This window comes from Leptodactylus fuscus, chromosome 11 (genome assembly GCF_031893055.1).
Source record: "Leptodactylus fuscus isolate aLepFus1 chromosome 11, aLepFus1.hap2, whole genome shotgun sequence".
In the NCBI taxonomy this organism is placed as follows: Eukaryota; Metazoa; Chordata; class Amphibia; order Anura; family Leptodactylidae; genus Leptodactylus; species Leptodactylus fuscus.
Genome location: NC_134275.1, coordinates 46,412,477 through 46,425,841, shown reverse-complemented (window position 1 = coordinate 46,425,841; position 13,365 = coordinate 46,412,477). Strand labels below are relative to the sequence as shown.

At 37.1% G+C, this 13,365-nt stretch overlaps 1 protein-coding gene across 7 annotated transcripts in view; it reads right to left on the bottom strand.

Moving 5' to 3' along the window:
- The window catches only part of GRIN1 (glutamate ionotropic receptor NMDA type subunit 1), a 52,618-nt gene that overhangs the window by 4,837 nt on the left and 34,416 nt on the right, over positions 1–13,365 (bottom strand). For 3 of the 7 annotated variants that reach the window (XR_012711842.1, XM_075259563.1, XM_075259565.1), the window contains 3 exons: positions 12,731–12,892; positions 8,028–8,137; positions 6,222–6,367 (listed from right to left, as the gene is read on the bottom strand). Coding sequence is in view for 6 of the 7 variants with exons in the window: in XM_075259563.1 (XP_075115664.1) it covers positions 6,222–6,367; positions 8,028–8,137; positions 12,731–12,892 (418 nt within the window). In the remaining variant the exon portion in view is untranslated. Of the gene's footprint in view, positions 1–1,583; positions 1,695–4,326; positions 4,715–6,186; positions 6,368–8,027; positions 8,138–12,730; positions 12,893–13,365 lie in introns of those variants that run through there. The other 4 variants (XM_075259567.1, XM_075259568.1, XM_075259564.1 and 1 more) reach the window with 3 other exon arrangements.

Genomic DNA, 13,365 nt, shown 5'->3' with positions numbered 1-13,365 from the left:
TGACTTAAGCTGGCTATACATTTACATATTACATGTGTATCTGCTGAACCCAGTGATACTGAGAGGCCTGGCTGCGATATGTTTGAAGGCCTACCAATTTTGGATTAAAGCTGCTCAGTCTGTCTGCTCATAGGGAAATAAGCCATTGCCAGAGGTGTTCTCATCTCCTCTCCCGGTTTAAGTGTACAAGCAGCAGTCTACCAAGCCAAATGTGCATGTCTATAGAGTAGTCGGGCAAGATGGTTATCAGCATATACACATTCTATAGGTATCTTTCGGCTGGCATCTATTTCTCCCATCCCCCTGTACACATACATGTTTGGTGTGGCCGAGCTTGTTAGTGTTCACCATGGGCAGAGGGAAATAGTTTGCTATCATACACCAATCATTTACTTCCCTGACATTGGCCAAACACCTAATGCACATTAGATGGTTGGCCAATCCCGGCAAAGTTGGTGGGCATATTTTGAAAATTTTTATAAAACATTGTCTGAATGATTCACTCTATCTCCGCGCCTGTTTACCCACTGGCTAAGGTGACTGTTCATATGAATAGACTGTATGTTATCATTGTGTATATGTATACAAGGTATACAGATTGATTAAACCGTGACAATATACAAGGTATACAAACCTAGCACATGGTACAGCCACACAAAAAAATTTTCACATTGTTTTATAAACAAATCTATCCTAACAAACTCACATTTATAAACACAATAAAAACCAGTAACATACAATTTGACAATTCAGATTTTTTTTGTAATGATTTTTTGTGTTGGCATTATCCTATAAAAATATTTTTTGTTTGGTTCTTACTCAAGCAAATTGTTGCATTTGGAATTAATGGAACATATCTGGAAGGGGTTGAGAGTTAAAGGGGTTTAATTTCTCAGTGCGGGAGAAGGGGGTCTCTTCAGCAAAATGCTGTCATCACAAACAAAAAAGTACACAAACCTGTGACACAAACATGACTCTTAGTGATGTGAAACTTTGCCAAAATAACAAAAATAGAGTGTGCCCAGAAGGCGTAACAACAACGAACAGGAAGGAACACGTAAAAAAATAATAAAAAAAGAAACACAAAAAAGTCTCGATTTAAAGATTGGCACCAATAAACGCAAAGTTATTTATTTTTATTTTTGTTTTTTGTTTGTTTAAAGAATAAAAAAAAAAAAAAAAGATAAATTTAGCAGTGTCTTAAAACTGACCAAAAAAAGAAAAAAAAATTATAAACCCAGCTCCATTGTTTTTTGACGGAGCCCAGAAAACTAAATTTTGATTTTTCGATGACTGACTGTTGACAAAAACATGGGGCTGGAATGTACTTGCATGTACAATGCGCAGCTTCTGGATGGGCGTTTGGCAACCAATGAAATGGTAGAAGAAATTAAGGAACAGAGATAGAGAAAGCCAGAGACAAAGACGTAGAGTTAGAAGAGAAGATGAAGAGGTTGAGCTATACAGAAAAGAGAGCAAGCAAGAGACAGAGAAAGAGAGAGCAAAGCTCTTCCTTCAAGAGTGCAAGAAAGAGAGAGTAAGAGAAAGAGAGAGCAAGAAAGAGCTGAATTCTTCTTCCTTACCGTGTCTTTGCAGGACCTACGTCTCTTGAAGCTGGAGGCCAGGGTTGAGGTGATGGACCTAAAAGAGGCTTTCTTTTTAGGGTCAGGTTCTGCTCTACCACTTTTTCTATCCTAAAATGAATATGTATAAGTAATTAGATAGCTAATGTGCCTCTCCTTCAACTACTCTCTACTGAATATAGTCCAAGGTGGCAAGATGTCGTCCTATCTCGTAAGACTCTGTATTGCAACTAAGGAAGAAGGTCTCCTAGCTTTGGTAGATTGGGCAGGAGGGAGAAGTAAGCAAAATGGTCACCAGTTCCATCTTAGAAGGTTCTATAGTTCTACTAGGTGAGATCCACCAATGTCTTCTACATTGGAATCATGTAAGGGTCATGTATCTAAGCCTACTTTGCTATCGCTTCAACTAGGGGGAAAATATTCTTGACTGATTTTTCTCAAAAGATACAAACATTAAATTTCCACCGGTCCACAATGCCAATTTTTGAAAAATGTTTGGTGACCGTGGGCATTATAGATAATCTCACCTTCGGCATTGGACAGTGGTGAATTCTAAGTGCAGCTATGTGGGGTATAAGGACTGTGTGGGTGGCTAGAGAAGGTTAGGATCTTTAAGCTGGAGGCAATGTTACAAGAAAGATAGAAGACGGCATTAGAAAGCAGCCATTGTATGAGATTTCTGTAAAAAATGTAGTCAAAAATTTTAATGGTGCATTGGCGCAAAGCGTTTTTTTTTGTTTTTTTGTTTTTTTTTCTGTTGTCCAAAAGCAAAAAATAAAATAAAAAATTCAAATGAAAATAATAAGTTCTAAAAAAAAAATAAAATAAAAAAATGGCAAATAAAATAGAGAAGCATTAGCTATTTTTGACATTGCATAAGAAAATGTTGTGAAATCATAAAAGGTGGGAGAGAAAAGAAAAAGATGAGGCTTGTTCTGTTATACCAACGTTGAGTATAACAAAAATTTATTCCATAGGTGCCCGGGCACCATTGATGGGATAAATTTTGGGATTTGTTGTTCTCCTTTTAGATAGGCATGCACAAATGGGGTTTAAGCGGGATGGATGGCATGGAATGACTATATTTTGCTCCATGTATTATCCCAAATCCAAATTTTTGCTTAAACAAATAGATTTTTTCCACTTGCCTTCCTTCTAGTAACGTGACAGACTTTTGTTTTCTGAAGTTCCCACCTGTGGAAAGGTCTCAGATTGTAAGATTGTATTTTTTTTTCTTTTCACAGTCCCCACAGAGTGACATGCACACGTAACATGTACAAAAAAAAATTTCCCCTACATTGACACGGGGTGCAGGGGATTTCTAGAAGGTTGGCAAGTGAAAATTGTGGTGCTCGTGACAGTCTAGTGCCCCTGGCCGGCAGACTTCTCCCTGGATGAACACGAAGAGAGAGAGTGTTTCCGAGAGACCAGACACCAGAAAATAGCTCTTACCATCTGTGTTTGTCAGGCTGAATTTTGGGGGGTAGAACAAATTCAAAAATTTGAGAACTGTTTAGTATCAGGATCCAAAAACATACCTCTATATATCTGCAAAATGTAGATATATTATTTTTGTATATTGTTTTTGTTGCTTTGGAATTTCTCAATATAATTATACCCCTAGGTTCTGGTAGTTTTTGTTTTTTGTATGGTTTACAAGAACGCACATGTTCGCGCCTTGTTTTATTTCAAAGTTATTAAGAGATTCTAAAGAATCTAGGTCACCAAAGAATTTTTTTTCTGACCTTATTTAAAAGGGCAACGCTACTTAATACAGAATCCATTGGGAAATTTATTTCTTTTCTTTACTAAATTTATCAACTTTTTAATTCTTTATTCTATTCATCTTGGATGCTACTCTGTTCCCAACATAACGCATCATATATCTCACGACCAAAGGCTTATAAAAAAAAAAAAAAAATTACAGCAAAAATTCTGATATTCCATTTACGGACTCTTGGTCCTCAGGTCGTGCACCTCCAATCTAGGTACACTCATTCAACAATAAAGCAATGAACACTAATTCTGATGGTTTTTTGACTGCCCAACCTTCTTAAAGAGGTTGTCCCACAAACAAAAAAAAGCAGGACAAATTTTTGATTGGAATTATAATAAAAAATACTCCTGTGTCTAGATATTACTGTTACATATTTATTATAGCGCCATCTGGTGTGAGTTTGGATCCTTTTGAGAATGTCCACCTAATTTATTCTGTGCTGGTGGTCACACATGCTCAGTAGCCTAAAGCACCCTCAGTTACACAAGTGGCCAAATGATACCTGCTATTGTGCAGGCTAGCTGATAAGAGGCAACATACTGGAAGACACTGAACACTTCAGGTGGACATTCTGGAGAGGGAATCAGAAGAACATAGGGGGGCGCTATAACAAGTAACAGTAATGTCAAAATGCAGAATTATTTTTTTTTAATGAAAACTTGTTTTGCAGTGTAAAATAATATTTAATCATAGGACATCTCCTTTAAGATTCATTTTCCCTACCAAGTTTTTTTTTTTTTTCAGACAATGCTGTGTTTTTCATATTTACCCAAGTTTTTAATTCCCCCCCATAAATCATTGTCTAGGTCTCCCAGGTCTGCAGGACCTCACAGAAAGAGCACATGCACCACAATATAAGTTTATATGAATTAATCTTGATTATGTAGATTGCAACTGCACTTTAGTTTGTTTGTTTTTTTATTTTTATTTTTTTGTTATATTTTTTTTTTTCACAAACCTGTATATTTATTCACTTTAAAATCACCAGCATCTGTCTCCAGATTTTAACAGTAGATTTACAGCAACATGGCAACTAATTGTCATATATTACGCTACAGGACAGACATGGGTTCGTGATCCATTTGTCACCAACATATGGTGAGGTACGGGTTGACTCTGCGGCAATGATCTGTCGGTGTTTGACGAGCCTCAATATCTTGGTGACTGAGACACATGGTTGTGTGATAGCCATGGGGCTGTGTTTCAGTGTGGTATATGGAAGTCATATGGAAATATATGAGGTTGTATGGAACAGTTAAGAACCCATGTGGATGCTGTAGACCATCAGGAAAGTGCAGTCCAATATAACATCAATGAAATGGATTCACTTGGTCACGTTTCTTTGTAGCCCCGGCTGAAAGGGAAGGGTTAGTCTGACATCACATTCAACAGAATATGAATTCCTATATACACACACACACATATATATAAATATAGATATAGTAATACCTGCTACAATTGAGAAAAACTAAAACTGCAGTATATAACGGCTAAATGGATAACTGAAATATAAAGGGTTAAATTTTCAGACTTAAATAATTGATCGTTTTAACTTTGTTTAAAATAATAAGCACATCACTTTAAATGTTCAATAACAAATTCATTGAATTAAATGGGGTCTCTAATAATCACGACTTCCACCCTTGCATCTAAACAATTGCATCACCCTGTACCCTGGTTTATGTGATGTTCACCTTTGCCAACTCTTCTAAAATTTCCGGGTGGCTCCTGAAATAAGGGGTGACCTCCTATAGGAGTTGGCAAAACTTCCAAGCCTGGTGGAATGCTCCTATGTCCTCAGAGCCACTGTTGTTCTATATGGGCATGTCACAAAATTGGGTGTGGCTGGCACACTTTTGCATCCATATCCCAAAAAGAGGGCATGGCATGCCTCCAAAATAGTTGTGGTCGCAACAAAAGGGTGTGGCCACCCCAGACAATTTGCCTGACGTCACGGTTTCAATGTTTGGCAGCGTTTATACCTCCCCTATATTGATCCCGATAGATACCAGGGTGCCGCAATTATTCAGTGTGGGTTCTGTACTGGAAGACATGATACTGAAGAGCCCCCTGTTAGATATTCTCAACCTAAACCAGCTAAGCAATTTTATTTGTATTTTCCCCCGTTTGTCAGGCTAGAAACAAACCAGCTACTTGTTGTCAGACTGGTACCTATGGGTCCACTGCCGAGCAACAACTGGAGGTTGTCAGGCAATAAGTTTGTCTCAGATTAGTCAGGTCTTTAAAAAGGCCAGTGAAAGATCAGGAAATTTTTGGAAAAGCCTATATAGATTTAGGTGGAGAAATTTGTATTTTAAGGTTTCAGGTTGAAAGAAGGATTAGACCTAGTACCCATTTGATTCACATTAAGTACAAGAACAAATAAAGATTTTTGAATTGATAAAAAAAAATTATCTGAGACAGACTGGTTGCTAAGGACAAACTAGTTAACAACCTCATATTAAATTCAGTTGTTGTTAGGCAGTGTGTAGATAGTAACCAGTCAGAGTCACAGTGTGTCTGCCCCTCCTGTCCCCTAACTGCAGTTTTAGTATCTTGTTTTTACGCTGGTCAACAAATGTCTCATCATAAAAGAAGAAATGGAAGACAAGAATGACCCGTTCAGTGTGAAGAAGTTCGATTGTCAGCCATCTTCTGACACTGACCTGGTCACAACACACAAACTATGACGTAAACCAACACGTTATAAGATGGCCACACCTGAGAATCCACAGTGAAATGGAGAAGTTTTAATGTAGACTGGACAAGACGTGGACTGGAACATGGTGAAGAGTCTGCTGTCTGACAAAGAAACGGGGAACGCACCTGTTGGTTAAGTTCTCTAAAACGTTTTGTCATACCTGCAGGTTTTTTCGCCAAACGTTCACGGCGGCAAAGGCGAGCTGCATCTGCTTCCTCCGGGCGTCCTTGTGTCGTTTGTAGGCTATTTCAATAAATATCAGGAAGATTCCAGCAACAATACCGCCAGCAACAAGCATGAACACACCTGCGGGGAAAAAAACGACACGATAAACTATCCGTTAAAAAAAAATAATAATAATCTAATTTTTTTAATTGCATTTTTAATGTTTTTTTTTTTACATTTTATTTACTTGTAAGGAATATTTATAAATTGAAAGATTATTTTCAATTTTGTTATGTTATGTTGTTATGTATAGGCTACATTTTTTAAAATAATTTTTTCTTTTTATTGTATTTTTGATATTGTCTTTTATTTTATGTTTTATGGGGTTTTTTTGTATGGATTGTATGGATCATCACCGATAAGCGCAGCCGACTGTCAGCTGAGAGTGCCGACCGGCTGACTTTCATCAAAATGAACAGCCACTGGATAGACCCATCATTTTCGTGCCCACCTTTGTCAAGCACCCCAACATGAATTGTCATGTCTGCGCTCAACCTCTACAATTCCTCCTCATATTCCTCTACCATCTGCGTTGCACAATTCTGATCCTTCTAGGTTCAATCCACCCTGATTTCACCAAACTCTGCTGGTTAGAGGCTCAACTCACTCCAAGGGCCAAAAGCACTGCTGGTGCAAGGCTCAACTAAGTTAAAGGGCCTAAAACTCTGCTGGTAAGAGGCTGAAGTCACCTAAAGGGCCTCAATCTCTGCTGGTAGCTCAGCTTATGGGCTTCTAACTTAATTTGGAAGGGCTCACGTTAAGGGCCAGGAAAGTGAATTTTGGAAGGTCTTACCACATCACACACACACATCCACAATGACAGTTCAGGGTGGGTACTGTTGGATTTCCCATTGCCTATTCCATCTGTGGTTGTCATGGGCAATGGGATTTAAAGGGGTGCTTGTTAAGGTTTCATTAGAGTAAAATTTGGATTTCTGTCCATCCAATTGGGGAGGAAAAAAGGTTTCCAGGTATTTTTCCACTTTCATAGTGGGTTTTTTGAGTGTGGAAAGTGTGTAGTTGATAGGCTGTGATGGTGGGGTAAAACTGTGACTTGGGCTTGTTAGGTGCCCCCAGACATGCTTCCCCTGCTGTCCCAGTTGCATTCCAGAGGTGTTGGCATCATTTGCTGAGGTGTCATAGTGGACTTGGTGACCCTCTTGAGTCGAACGTTGGTTTCCCCCTAAACAAGTGTTTTTCCCCATAGACTACCGGTATAATGGGGTTCGATGTTCGATCGAACAGTCGAATATTGAGCGGCTACTCGAATCGAACTTCGAACATTTCACTGTTCGCTCATCTCTAATTATCATCTCTTTTTGGACATGTTTCTATACATTTATTGTATGTTGGCTCTTTCTAGAACACCTTTGATGCAATAGAATACAAGAGACAGTACTGAATAGAACAAAAAATAAAATAAAAAACCAGTTCAATAAAAAAGAACCCTACACACTTACAAATTTTTTTTCCATTCAAACAAGTAAAAATATTGACCCAGCAACGCACAGCTAATGGTATTAGTACCGATAGAAGCCGAGCATGCATATATAGAAGGAATGAAGAGGAGTAACTGGCTGAATATGCAGCTTTATCCCAAAGGTGGGAACATAGCTATAGAGGCTGTGCGGGATGTGCCCTGGTGCTGGGCACAGAAAAGTGAATATTTACCCTAGATGAAGGGTAACCTCCAGTAGTTACAAGTACTAATGCAAAGCTGCCACCATGTATTGTTACTTACCCGCCATGTTCTCAAAGGTTAGTGTAGCTGGGGCATTGCTGCGAGAGTCACATTCCTGATATCTGACCCATGTCTTATCAAGATCTTCCATAAATCCATTCTCATGTGATCTAAGAAATAACATACCGTAAGATACATCTGCCTTATATTACTGGTAGATGAAGCACTCTCATATTATATGTACCCCAATATACAAAGACCTGTGAAAGAAAACCTTATACAAGTATCTGGCGACATCAGATATTAAAAGGCAACACACATTACATGTGAAAATTGTATATATTTTGGTTATGAATGTTATAGTTATATTAAGCCACATAGAGGGCAGTATTATAGTAGTTATATTCTTGTACATAGGGGCAGTATTATAGTAGTTATATTCTTGTACATAGGAGCAGTATTATAGTAGTTGTATTCTTGTACATAGGAGCAGTATTATAGTAGTTATATTCTTGTACATAGGGGGCAGTGTTATAGTAGTTATATTCTTGTACATAGGAGCAGTATTATAGTAGTTATATTCTTGTACATAGGAGCAGTATTATAGTAGTTATATTCTTGTACATAGGAGCAGTATTATAGTAGTTATATTCTTGTACATAGGGGGCAGTATTATAGTAGTTATATTTGTGTACATATTGGCAGTATTATAGTAGTTATATTTGTGTGCATATGGGGCAGTATTATAGTAGTTATATTCTTGTACATAGGAACAGTATTATAGTAGTTATATTCTTGTACATAGGAGCCGTATTATAGTAGTTATATTCTTGTACATAGGAGTAGTATTATAGTGGTTATATTCTTGTACTAAGGAGTATTGTAGTAGTTATATTCTTGTACATAGGAGCAGTATTATAGTAGTTATATTCTTGTACATAGGAGGCAGTATTATAGTAGTTATATTCTTGTACATAGGAGCAGTATTATAGTAGTTATATTCTTGTACATAGGAGCAGTATTATAGTAGTTATATTCTTGTACATAGGGGGCAGTATTATAGTAGTTATATTTGTGTACATATTGGCAGTATTATAGTAGTTATATTTGTGTGCATATGGGGCAGTATTATAGTAGTTATAGTCTTGTACATAGGAACAGTATTATAGTAGTTATATTCTTGTACATAGGAGCAGTATTATAGTAGTTGTATTCTTGTACATAGGAGCAGTATTATAGTAGTTATATTCTTGTACATAGGGGGCAGTGTTATAGTAGTTATATTCTTGTACATAGGAGCAGTATTATAGTAGTTATATTCTTGTACATAGGAGCAGTATTATAGTAGTTATATTCTTGTACATAGGAGCAGTATTATAGTAGTTATATTCTTGTACATAGGGGGCAGTATTATAGTAGTTATATTTGTGTACATATTGGCAGTATTATAGTAGTTATATTTGTGTGCATATGGGGCAGTATTATAGTAGTTATAGTCTTGTACATAGGAACAGTATTATAGTAGTTATATTCTTGTACATAGGAGCCGTATTATAGTAGTTATATTCTTGTACATAGGAGCAGTATTATAGTAGTTATATTCTTGTACATAGGAGCAGTATTATAGTAGTTATATTCTTGTACATAGGAGGCAGTATTATAGTAGTTATATTCTTGTACATAGGAGCAGTATTATAGTAGTTATATTCTTGTACATAGGAGCAGTATTATAGTAGTTATATTCTTGTACATAGGGGGCAGTATTATAGTAGTTATATTTGTGTACATATTGGCAGTATTATAGTAGTTATATTTGTGTGCATATGGGGCAGTATTATAGTAGTTATAGTCTTGTACATAGGAACAGTATTATAGTAGTTATATTCTTGTACATAGGAGCCGTATTATAGTAGTTATATTCTTGTACATAGGAGTAGTATTATAGTGGTTATATTCTTGTACTAAGGAGTATTGTAGTAGTTATATTCTTGTACATAGGAGCAGTATTATAGTAGTTATATTCTTGTACATAGGAGTAGTATTCTAGTAGTTATATTCTTGTACATAGGAGGCAGTATTATAGTAGTTATATTCTTGTACATAGGAGCAGTATTATAGTAGTTATATTCTTGTACATAGGGGGCAGTATTATAGTAGTTATATTTGTGTACATATTGGCAGTATTATAGTAGTTATATTTGTGTGCATATGGGGCAGTATTATAGTAGTTATAGTCTTGTACATAGGAACAGTATTATAGTAGTTATATTCTTGTACATAGGAGCCGTATTATAGTAGTTATATTCTTGTACATAGGAGTAGTATTATAGTGGTTATATTCTTGTACTAAGGAGTATTGTAGTAGTTATATTCTTGTACATAGGAGCAGTATTATAGTAGTTATATTCTTGTACATAGGAGGCAGTATTATAGTAGTTATATTCTTGTACATAGGAGCAGTATTATAGTAGTTATATTCTTGTACATAGGAGCAGTATTATAGTAGTTATATTCTTGTACATAGGGGGCAGTATTATAGTAGTTATATTTGTGTACATATTGGCAGTATTATAGTAGTTATATTTGTGTGCATATGGGGCAGTATTATAGTAGTTATAGTCTTGTACATAGGAACAGTATTATAGTAGTTATATTCTTGTACATAGGAGCCGTATTATAGTAGTTATATTCTTGTACATAGGAGTAGTATTATAGTGGTTATATTCTTGTACTAAGGAGTATTGTAGTAGTTATATTCTTGTACATAGGAGCAGTATTATAGTAGTTATATTCTTGTACATAGGAGTAGTATTCTAGTAGTTATATTCTTGTACATAGGAGGCAGTATTATAGTAGTTATATTGTTGTACATAGGAGCAGTATTATAGTAGTTATATTCTTGTACATAGGAGTAGTATTATAGTAGTTATATTCTTGTACATAGGAGGCAGTATTATAGTAGTTATATTCTTGTACATAGGAGTAGTATTATAGTAGTTATATTCTTGTACATAGGAGGCAGTATTATACTAGCTATAGTGTTGTACATAGGAGCAGTATTATAGTAGTTATATTCTTGTACATAGGGGCAGTATTATAGTAGTTATATTTGTGTGCATATGGGGCAGTATTATAGTAGTTATATTCTTGTATATAGAGGGCAGTATTATACCAAGTATGTTCTTACATAAAGAATCAGTGCTTCCTCATGTTGCATGATGGGTGTAACATTAAGGATCAGAAAGTATTTAACCAAACCTGTTTTTTGGCATTTACTATAAGAGCTCCTTTCAATTTTTATTGATATGAGTTATGTTTGGTATTTCTCTACATTCCCTTGTCTGCAGCATAAGAGAACATAATATTACATCAACAACCCCTCGTGTTGTGTCGAATGTCACAGTAGGTGATTCAGTCCTTTGTGTATGTTTTTTCTTAATTTTTAGGAAATGTGCTTATCTGATTGTATAGAATCTTTATCTATTCCTGTGAAATTGAAGTAAATATTTTTGCCTTGGGTATTGATACCTTGTGAATAAATAAAGACAACTATGACTAAGCAGAACATGCACCATAGATGGTTTACTGGTAGATCTTCCCTCTCTCCTGGCTGAGCATACATGTGTCCTTAATGTGATGTAGATAAGAGTAAACCAGTTCACTTCTGGCAGTGACTTATTTTCTCTGAGAATAAGATGATTGTGCATGTTGAAATTCAGTATGACTGACCTAGGGGAACAGTGCTGCCCCATATACATTAGATGTTTGTCAGTTTTGGCCGACGGTAATCTAACAAGTATGGCCATCTTTAAAGATCTATGATCTCTCATCGTGGAGCGTCTATGGCTTAATAAGACTCCATACACCTACATGGTGGTCTCTCCCTAAGGAGTGACGATATCCTCTTAATCCTGTCTAGAAGCCTCTCACCTCTGCCAAGTCAGTCTTCTCTACGCCGGGCTAAAGAGATCCAAATAGATTGAAACTGCTGTCCTCGGCTTAGAGACTGTACTTGGTAAAATCCCACATCATTGCAGCAAAGGCCTCTGGGAAGGTCGGGAATGATGTTCAAGGGAGCGCCCCCTAGTGGACTGCATGACTGTCTTCCTATTTACATCATGGAAGACTGATTTGCATATTCTTCCCATGATCCCTCATAGTGGAGCGTCTATGGCGTAATAAGACACCACACACCTACATGGTGGTCTCTCTCTAAGGAGTGACGATATCCCCTTAACCCTGGCCATCTTTAAGGCTTTCTTATCCATTGTTCCACAGCCATAATATGGCTTATCAGTTACTCTGGCCTTCTTAATAAGACTGATGAGCAACATTTTTGCTGAAAGCTCTTGTTGAAGAGCGAAGGACAGAATATAACCATAGTATAACCATATAGGGAAAGTTTCCATCAGGATGTGGGGTGGAGGGGTGTTAATGAGCACAAGTAAGGGAAGAAGGTCTTATAGCAAGAGTTAACATTGAGCTTCACTGTATGACATTGGGTGCTTGCTCACCCTCCCTGACCCTTGTGATGGCTTCTCCCACCATTACTGGTTAACACAACATGCCCATGGAGAAGAGAGTCCTTTATAGGTTCTCAACACTAATAGCAAAGGCTATGGGAACAACTTTGACAGGGCCATGTCTCTCCTGAGGCCCCTATGCAACCTCATGTACTGTACCTATAGTATATATATAGTGTATAAGTAGACATTAAACCTGAAAATTCCCAGTTATTACAAAGTATTCAGTCTGGAACATACTTGAGAATGTTGAGGGATACGTTCTGCTTCCAAGGACTGTCCTTCCTCATACCAATACCGAAACCAGAACGGAAGAAAAGTTCTCCGGTGGTGACAAGATCGCACTTTTGAGAAGCCTCGAACTCTAGGACAGCCGAATCCCAGATGAAAGCATGAAGTTTACTGAGAGAGACAAGGAAGATGACATGTAAGGAGAACCACATTGATCCCCCATTTTATAGGATCATCAAAGGACCCCATAAATGTCTACCATAAGTGCCTCAGAAGTACCTGTGGCTCCCTTCTGGGCATGCTTGGAATGGACTGTGTCTATGAACTGAAGATATTAGTGCAAAGAGATTCTCGACCCTGATACTAAATCTGTACCAGACAGGGGTGTAAGTTAAAGGGGTGCATACAACATGGTCACACTTATGCCCAGGAGCCTTAGGGACACATAAGGTCTCTTTGCTATATGAAGAGACCATGTAAACCATGCAGTATACTCAGATTTTGCACTATGACCCAGGAGCTTTAAGTTACGCCTGTAACATGTACCATGTACATTACACTGGTGTCTTATTTGGCAAAATAAGATTTGGGCCCCCTCAGATACTGGAGCCTATATGTGACTGCAACTTCCGAACCTCATATAA